This window comes from Entelurus aequoreus, linkage group LG13 (genome assembly GCF_033978785.1).
Source record: "Entelurus aequoreus isolate RoL-2023_Sb linkage group LG13, RoL_Eaeq_v1.1, whole genome shotgun sequence".
Taxonomy (NCBI): Eukaryota; Metazoa; Chordata; class Actinopteri; order Syngnathiformes; family Syngnathidae; genus Entelurus; species Entelurus aequoreus.
Genome location: NC_084743.1, coordinates 15,387,863 through 15,398,311, shown reverse-complemented (window position 1 = coordinate 15,398,311; position 10,449 = coordinate 15,387,863). Strand labels below are relative to the sequence as shown.

The window sequence follows — 10,449 nt, the reverse complement described above, 5'->3', positions numbered from 1 at the left end:
AGCGCGATAGACATCCAACGGCAGTAAATTGTTTTTCGAATTAGTCGAGCGAGAGAGGCATTGGGAGCCATCGCATCGGTTTACATCGCTTGAGGCCGTGGCGGCGTTGTACACGCTGCGGCTTACTGCATTGATCTTGTTTTTTTTCCCACGCTTGCTGGTGCACCACACGCTCAGAAGACTCACCCCTGACCTCCGAGCACTCTGCATATGGAACTGGGAAAGCGGAGGGAGGCTGGTGTGATGTATATTTATTTATTTATTTATTTATCCGAACTTTCATCACACGGACTGATTATGATGTGGGATTGTGTCAAATTGTTGAGCCCATACATTTTTAATAATAATAATAATAATAATAGATTTTATTTGTAAAAAAAAAAGCACTTTACATTGAGCAAACAACCTCAAAGTGCTACATTGTATTAAAAAATATTTAAAAAAAGATAATACAAACAAAAACTAGAACAGCCTAATAGCTACAACTAGCATGCATATATCTAAAAAAAGGCTTTTTAAAAAAGTTTTTATTTATTTTGGATTTTTTTCACAGCATATTACTGTAAATGGGAAAAAAGGTAGCGTTTTTTTTTCTGGCAACTGAAATGCCTTTTTTTTTTTTTTTTTACTGTTAAATCCATTGTAACAGTATATAAATATAAATGTCAATAATTATTATTTACATATTTTAATGTACGTTTTTTTTTAAAAATTACAAAACTAGAAAAGTCGCCAGAACTACACAATAAAATTTGCATTATTAGAATTTTTTTTTCTATATTTTTTTTCACAGCATATTACTGTAAATGGGAAAAAAGGTAGTTTTTTTTTTTATGATAAAATTCTGGCAACTGAAATGCCATTTTTTTTATTTTTATACTGTTAAATCCATCCATCCATCCATCCATCCATCCATCCATCCATCCATCCATCCATCCATCCATCCATCCATCCATTTTCTACCGCTTGATTTACTTTAAAACTGTTTTTCTGGCACACAGAAACTAACTTGTTTTCAGTGAGGGCCACATTGCAGTTATTGTTGCCCTCAGAAGGCCCCATCGTAACAGTATATAAATATAAATGTAAATAATTATTATTTATATATTTTAATGTACGTTGTTAAAAAAATAAAAATGCAGATTTTGTAGTTTAAAAAAACCTGGAAAAGTCGGTAGAACTACACAATAAAATGTGTTTTTTTTTAAAAGTTTTTATTTATTTTGGATTTTTTCACAGCATATAACTGTAAATGGGAAAAAAGGTAGCGTTTTTTTTATTTTTATGATAAAATTCTGGCAACTGAAATGCCTTTTTTTTTTTTTTACTGTTAAATCCATCCATCCATCCATCCATCCATTTTCTACCGCTTGATTAACTTTAAACTGTTTTTCTGGCACTCAGAAACTAACTTGTTTTCAGTGAGGGCCACATTGCAGTTATGGTTGCCCTCAGAGGGCCCCATCGTAACAATATATAAATATAAATGTAAATAATTATTATTTATATATTTTAATGTACGTTGTTAAAAAAAAAATTAAAAAAAATACAGATTTTGAAGTTTAAAAAAACCTGGAAAAGTCGCCAGAACTACACAATAAAATGTGCTTTTTTAAAAGTTTTTATTTATTTTGTATTTTTTCACAGCATATTACTGTGAATGGGAAAAAAAGATAGCGTTTTTTTGGGTTTTTTTCGATAAAATTCTGGCAACTAAACTGCCATTTTTTTTTTTTTTTACTGTTAAATCCATCCATCCATCCATTTTCTACCGCTTGATTTACTTTAAACGGTTTTTCTGGCACTCAGAAACTAACTTGTTTACATTGCAGTCATGGTTGCCCTCAGAGGGCCCCATCGTAACAGTATATAAATATAAACGTAACATAATTATTATTTCTATTTTTTAATGTACATTGTTGAAAAAAAAAAAAATTGCAAAAAAAAGTCACCAGAACTACACAATTAAATTTGCTTTTTTAATTTAATTTAATTTATTTCTTATTTTTTATTTTTTTTCACAGCATATTACTGTAAATAAGAAAAAAGGTATAATTTTTTTGTTTTTCTACGATAATAAGAAAAAAGGTATAATTTTTTTGTTTTTCTACGATAAAATTCTGGTAACTGAACTGCCATTTTTTATTTTATTTTACTGTTAAATCCATCCATCCATCCATTTATCCATTTTCTACCGCTTGATTTACTTGAAACAGTTTTTCTGGCACTCAGAAACTAACTTGTTTTCAGTGAGGGCCACATTGCATTCATGGTTGCCTTTTAGATCTACTACGGTCTGACATGTTTAGTAACTTCACCAGTGGCAGTAGCTAGACAAAGAGGGCGGTGCGTATCTGGCAACCTGGATGTGACACACCTACAGACTTTCTAATTGGTCAACCGGTGGAGGGCGGGGCATCAAAATGAAAACGATAACAATATTTCGGGGCTGTAAATCTCATTTTGAAATGAGCATATCCCGGCTGCACTATCAGTTATAGAAATATTGGAAAATAACATGATTTATTAACGCCTTTTGACATCTCAGGGCCATTTAATGGTGACTTGACATGACATTATTGCATATTGCTCCTTTAATTCTTCACTTCTGTTTGCACAGTGTCCAGACCAGTGACTGCCAGGCTGTGCGCCGGTCAGGAACCTCCCCTGGCCGTCAAGAACTGCTCCATCCCCTGCCAGCACCACTGCCTGCTCTCCCACTGGTCACCCTGGGGTGCCTGCGTACATGACAAGTGCAAAGATCCGCATGGGAAGAAAGGTATTGTCGGGAAATGGGATTCCAGATGACTGTACGTACGTAGAGGTGTGCAGTGTATACTGTATAAACATGATTTGAAATCCTCACCAAATTTGCCTGATCTGAGTTTTGGATAGACTTAATGAAGTTTTACAATATAACTAAACCAACTCATACTTACTAAAGCGCCCTATGTGTGATGTCTGTAGCAGTGTTTTAATGCATATTTGTACAGTATGTGCTATTCTAATGTAATGTTGTTAGCATTTACCGTAAATTCCGAACTATAAGCCCATACTTGCCAACCCTCCCGTTTTTAGCGGGAGAATCCCGGTATTCAGCGCCTCTCCCGACAACCTCCCGGCAGAGATTTTCTCCCGACAAACTCCCGGTATTCAGCCGGAGCTGGAGGCCACGCCCCCTCCAGCTCAATGCGGACCTGAGTGGAGACAGCCTGTTCTCACGTCCGCTTTCCCACAATATAAACAGCTTGCCTGCCCAATGACGTCATAACATCTAGGGTTTTTAGAACAGACTTAGAACAGAACTTTGTAGAACAGACTTCTCCATTGAACACGGTGGCCGAAATGATATACTCATCATGAACGGAGAAGTTAAACAGGACAATACTGCCATCTAATGGTTAGCCACCGGAACACCTAAATTCAAGTTTTTGTTTTTTTTCTATGTAAATAAAATAAATATATATATATATATATATATATATATATATATATATATATATATATATATATATATATATATATATATATATATATATATATATATATATATATATATATATATATATATATATATATATATATATATATATATATAGCTAAAATTCACTGAAAGTCAAGTATTTCATATATATATATATATATATATATATATATATATATATATATATATATATATATATATATATATATATATATATATGAAATATATATGAAATACTCGAGTTGGTGAATTCTAGCTGTAAATAACCACGCCCCCAACCACGCCCATCGCCCTCACACCCACCCCCCCACCCCGACCAAGCCCCCCCCACCCCCCCACCCCACCTCCCGATATTGGAGGTCTCAAGGTTGGCAAGTATGTATAAGCCACTACTTTTTTCCTACACTTTGATCCCTGCGGCTTATAAAATGCTGCGGCTAATTTATGGATTTTTCTTCGCCGACGGTCATACTACAAATAGGTTTCATAAAACACAAGCAAATACACTGACAAGGTGTGTTATTGTTTGAGTTCCGGCGCCATCTTTTGGACCAGTTCGCTCACTGCAGGTGCACTAGCTCGTTGAGAAATGTTGTTCTTAAACAATTTGCTCAAGCATTTGTTGACAAAGTGGTGATCCTCGCCCCAATCTTGTTTGTGAATGACTGAGCATTTCATGGAAGCTGCTTTTATACCCAATCATGGCGCCCACCTGTTCCCAATTATCCTGTCCACCTGTGGGATGTTCCAAATAACTGTTTGATGAGCATTCCTCAACTTTCTCAGTATTTTTTGCCACATGTGCCAGCTTTTTTTTGCAAAAAATAACGTTTTCCAGTTCGAACGTTAAGTATCTTGTCTTTGGAGTCTATTCAATTGAATATAGGTTGAAAAGGTTTAGCAAATCATTGTATTTACAATTTACACAACGTGCCAACTTCACTGGTTTTGGGTTTTGTAGCTAGAATACTAAAGAGTCTACCTGTAAAACAGTTGTATTCCTAGGGATGATGTTCGAAACCGGTTCTCCCGGTTGTTCGATAAGAAAAGAACCGATTCCATGGACTCGAATCCCTTTTTGAGAACCGGTTCCCGTTATCGAGGCCACTATAGTAAAGAAAAAGAGTTGGTTCTTTATTCGAATCCCTGGGAACGAATCCCTTCTCACAGGAAATGCCCTGTGGGACGGCAATGTTATGCCCATTTGATTGTAGACTCTTACTGACACCTTGTGGCGATATGAAAATACTACGCGTCATTAGTTTGGGCACTCCCGGGATGGCGACGTCAGTTTGGGGACAATTGAGAAGTAGACAAGTTGTGTTAGCTCTTACAAGCCTTGGAAAAGATAAGTCTGTAAGTAAACTGTTTAACTTGTTTATGTAACTCAATATTAAGGTGGCAAGTGGTTAAGTTTGATACTAAGATGTTTATTGAAAAACGATATTTGTGCACTGTTTCAATGGATGTTTTGAGGACTTAAAATGGCTGCCAGTCGTGTATTTCCACCATCGAAATAGTTTCAAAACTTAAAAGTATTTGTTTGATGATAGTACTGTATATTTGTTTGAAGCTAATATTTACATATTGTGTATTACATTTCAGTATGTTAATTGAGTCACATAGCTTATACATTTGTCATTGTGTGTATTTCAGTTTAAAAAAATAAAATAAAATAACAGTCCAGTGCAAGACAAAAGTAAAGATAGGAAAAGACAAAGCAAGATTAACAACAATAAAGCGCCTAAATCAGGATATGTCCAAAGTGCGGCCCGGGGGCCATTTGCGGCCCGCAGGTAATTTTTTAACGGCCCCACGGCACATTCTAAAAATACGATTAAAAATTTTTTAAAACATACAAAGTGGTATAAAAGAGTAAACAGGTGACAATAAAATGTTGACTCTAATAACACTAAGCTGTCATGCAGGCTGTTTCTTTCTTTAAAACATAATAATGAATCAAAAACAATGTTATTATGAATTATTGACCTATTCAAGGCTCCAATTAGGTCACATTAAATATTCCACTTTGAGATATTTTTTGGGGAAAATGTTGCATATTTTGTGTTTGCCATATAAAAAACTATGTTTTTTTTTTCTTTAAAGAAGGGCCTAAAATGAACAAACAAGGAACATAATAAACAACAATACAAGTTATAATTGACGGATAGATCTGAAGTTGATCTCGAGACTATTGTGTTAACAGTTTAAAAAAAAAAAAAAAAGATTTATTTTTTAACACTTTACTGAGCAGGACTCTTTTGGATCCCCGATAATTTTAGTGGGACTTTTTTTTTTTTAAGTGTCATTGCTCAAAAAATAATAATACATTGAAATCAATGTTGTTATGAGTTATGTTATGAGCTCCAATTATTATATAATCTGAAATGTTCCACTTTAACATTTTATTGGGGGAGAAAATTTCATATTTTGTGTTTTTTCCATAAAAAACTGGCAAAAAGGGCATACAACTTCAATCTAAAAAAATAAAAAAAAAACGTTATTTTGAAAGATATACCTAATGTTGATCTAGATATTTAAACTTTGAATAATAATAATAATAATAATAATAATACTAAATAATCACATTTTTAAAATTTTTTTAACCTAAACCCTTTGGAGTCCCCGGTATCAAGCCTGGGTGGAGGCCTAAATGTACATTTTTTATACATATATTGTATTGGTTTTTAAAATAAAAATTATCAAAATGGCCCCCGCTTGCTTTGATTTTTCAGTGTGCGGCCCTCAGTGGAAAAAGTTTGGACACTCCTGGCCTAAATGGATTAAACTGCTTTGGAACTTTATTAGACGTCTTGGATTGTTTGTTAGCTGTCTGCCTGTGTGTGTAGTTAGTATGTTCCAATAGCAGCAGAAGTGCACTTTTTGAAGAGCTGTATTATTTTCCGTTTTGTGCCCAAGGGACTGATTTTATTTAACACTATATTATTATTTATACACCTTTAGTGATCACAGAGACAGGTTGTTTTTGTTTTACCGTATACATTTGTTTTTTCTGAAAAATCCCACTTAATATACTTTGGGTAACAACAGTCAATGTTTATTTTTTTTATTTTTTTAGGGGGGTAACAGTCAATATTTATTTATTTATTTTATTTTTTCCTTATAAAATAAAAGTGAGCTTTTGTTCAACCAAATATTGTGTTTTTATTCCATATACAACAACCTATCTGGATTCGATAAGAGAATCGATAAGGAATCGGTTCGATAAGAGGATTCGATAATGGGCTCGAACTCGATAATTTCTTATCAAACATCATCCCTATGTGTACCCTCAGACAAAGTGATGCTGTGATTGAAGTGCGAGTACACTTCAGAAAGCATGTGCTGTCCATCTAATTGATGGAGAGTCTCGTGAGCGTTAAATGCCAGAAAATTACCCAGGATGCAGCATCCTTCCAACTGTCTGGCAGACGGTTGGAAACAAAGGATCTGACAGGAAACGTAGCTGGTAAGTAAGTGATATGATTTCAAATTGACACTGATAATTGCACAGATGGACAAGATGTGGCAAATTAGCACACAGTGGGGGGAAAAAATATACATATTTACTGCTGAGCTTCAGGACAGACTGCCGAGTTATAATTTCACCAACCAGCTGCTCACGGCGACTAAGCTGAGTGACTCCAATGGTACGGAGTACTCTGTCAGGCACTCTGCATGCCAATGATTTCATTTGAGAGCCACACCGTGTTTCCACCGCCTGAACGGTAACCGTCGAGGTAATCTGGCTAACCGAAGAGACGGCGATGCCCGACTTGGAATAGAGGGAAAGGTAATAGAGTTTGAATTTCATACTCTTTGGTCACTAAGTGACAGCCTGAGAGGAAGCGAGAGGAAGCAATGTGCGAACCAACGACGGCTGATGGAAGCCAGAGAGCGAGCACGCCTGTGGCTCCGCTCTGCGGCCCCAAGAGGTCGGAAGAGAGGGATAAGTGTGTAAGTGTGTAAGTGTGTGTGTCTTCTTGAGACATCAACAAGGAAAAGTAGCTTCCATATGAGGAGGTGTGAACAAGTGATGACATAAATCATGGTCCCAATAACATTGCATTTAATAGAGTATGTCTCATTTGCACCCCCTGGTGGTGAAATCTATAAAAATGAGGGTGGTCCCAAATAGGGGAGATTCTTCAAATTGACTGTGTGTCGGTTCTAAAAGTGATCCCCCCTCTGGTCAACATATGAAATAACAAGTGTGTGTAAGAAATTGAAGTGCTCCCCTCTGGCCAACATATGAAATAACAAGTGTGTGTAAGAAATTGAAATGCGCCCCCTTTGGCTAAAATTAGTGAAACAATATGTATATAGAGACATACTGTAATAACTTGAAGTAAAAAATGAAGATTAAAAAACAATTACAATCAAAAAATTCAAAAACAAGTAAATTAACTTTTTCTCACAATGTGTCGACTCTTTTCTTATAAAATTGCGAACAATTTCTCATATTCGTTCGGTGTCTGTCATATTGGAATATTTTCCCGTAAAATGATTACTTTTTTTTTAATCAAAAATTATTACCTTTCAATGCAAAATGGTGACATTTATAAAATTCTGACTTTTTTCACAATATTACCAATATTTTTGTTGTTCTTGTATAATAGTCATAATTTGTCATAATTTTGCCAAATAAAGTTCAGATTATTATTATAATATTGCCAAAATGTGAACATTTTCTTCTAAAATTGTGACTTTTGTCGAGTAAAATTACGACTCTTTTCATAAAATTGCCCACATTTTAAGCTTTTATTGTAAATTTGCGACTGTTATTGAGTAAAATCCCAACTTTTATCATAATATTGCACGAATGTTCAGTTTTTCTTGTAAGATTTTAACTTGCGTTGAGTAAAATTACGACTTTCAATATAAAACTGCCAAAATTCCAAGTTTTCCTTGTGAAATTGTGACCTTTGTCATATAAAATTCAGACTTTTATCACATTATTGCCAATTTTTTTTGTTGTTCTTGTAAAATAGTCATATTTTGTCATAACTTTTTTCAACTAAAATTCAGATCATTATTATAATATTGCCAAAATGTGAAAGTTTTCTAATAAAATTGAGACTTTTGTCGAGTAAAATTACGACTCTTTTCATAAAATTGCCCAAATTTTAAGCTTTTATTGTAAATTTGCGACTGTTATTGAGTAAAATTCCAACTTTTATCATAATATTGCACGAATGTTCAGTTTTTCTTGTAAGATTTTAACTTGCGTTGAGTAAAATTACGACTTTTAATATAAAACTGCCAAAATTCTAAGTTTTTCTTGTGAAATTGTGACCTTTGTCTTTTAAAATTCTGACTTTTATCACATTATTGCCAATTTATTTTGTTGTTCTTGTAAAATAGTCATATTTTGTCCTAATTTTTTTCAAATAAAATTCAGATCATTATTATAATATTGCCAAAATGTGAAAGTTTTCTAATAAAATTGTGACTTTTGTTGTGTAAAATTACGACTATTTTCATAAAATTGCCCAAATTTTAAGCTTTTATTGTAAATTTGCGACTGTTATTGAGTAAAATTCCAACTTTTATCATAATATTGCACGAATGTTCCGTTTTTCTTGTAAGATTTTAACTTGCGTTGAGTAAAATTACGACTTTTAATATAAAACTGCCAAAATTCTAAGTTTTTCTTATGAAATTGTGACCTTTGTCTTTTAAAATTCTGACTTTTATCACATTATTGCCAATTTATTTTGTTGTTCTTGTAAAATAGTCATATTTTGTCATAATTTGTTTCAAATAAAATTCAGATCATTATTATAATATTGCCAAAATGTGAACGTTTTCTAATAAAATTGTGACTTTTGTTGTGTAAAATTACGACTCTTTTCATAAAATTGCCCAAATTTTAAGCGTTTATTGTAAATTTGCGACTGTTATTGAGTAAAATTCCAACTTTTATCATAATATTGCACGAATGTTCCGTTTTTCTTGTAAGATTTTAACTTGTGTTGAGTAAAATTACGACTTTTAATATAAAACTGCCAAAATTCTAAGTTTTCCTTGTGAAATTGTGACCTTTGTCATATGAAGTTCTGACTTTTATCACATTATTGCCAATTTTTTTTGTTGTTCTTGTAAAATAGTCATATTTTGTCATAACTTTTTTCAACTAAAATTCAGATCATTATTATAATATTGCCAAAATGTGAAAGTTTTCTAATAAAATTGTGACTTTTGTTGTGTAAAATTACGACTCTTTTCATAAAATTGCCAACATTTTAAGCTTTTCTTGTAAAATTGTGACTGTTATTGAGTAAAATTCCAACTTTTATCATAATATTGCACGAATGTTCAGTTTTTCTTGTAAGATTTTAACTTGCGTTGAGTAAAATGACGACTTTTAATATAAAACTGCCAAAATTCTAAGTTTTCCTTGTGAAATTGTGACCTTTGTCATATAAAATTCTGACTTTTATCACATTATTCCCAATTTTTTTTGTTGTTTTTGTAAAATAGTCATATTTTGTCATAATTTTTTTCAAATAAAATTCAGATCATTATTATAATATTGCCAAAATGTGAAAGTTTTCTAATAAAATTGAGACTTTTGTCGAGTAAAATTACGACTATTTTCATAAAATTGCCCAAATTTTAAGCTTTTATTGTAAATTTGCGACTGTTATTGAGTAAAATTCCAACTTTTATCATAATATTGCACGAATGTTCCGTTTTTCTTGTAAGATTTTAACGTGCGTTGAGTAAAATTACGACTTTTAATATAAAACTGCCAAAATTCTAAGTTTTCCTTGTGAAATTGTGACCTTTGTCATATAAAATTCTGACTTGTATCACAATATTGCCAATTTTTGTTGTTGTTCGTGTAAAATAGTCATAATTTGTCATAATTTTGCCAAATAAAATTCAGATTATTATTATAATATTGCCAAAATGTGAACGTTTTCTTATAAAATGGTGACTTTTGTCGAGTAAAATTACGA

General features: G+C 32.9%; 1 protein-coding gene across 1 annotated transcript in view; it reads left to right on the top strand.

The window, feature by feature from the left end:
• Nucleotides 1-10,449, top strand: part of thsd7ba (thrombospondin, type I, domain containing 7Ba) — a 517,449-nt gene that overhangs the window by 135,977 nt on the left and 371,023 nt on the right. The window contains exon 6 of the mRNA XM_062067490.1: nucleotides 2,621-2,779. Within this exon, the coding sequence (XP_061923474.1) occupies nucleotides 2,621-2,779 (159 nt within the window). The remainder of the gene's footprint in view (nucleotides 1-2,620; nucleotides 2,780-10,449) is intronic.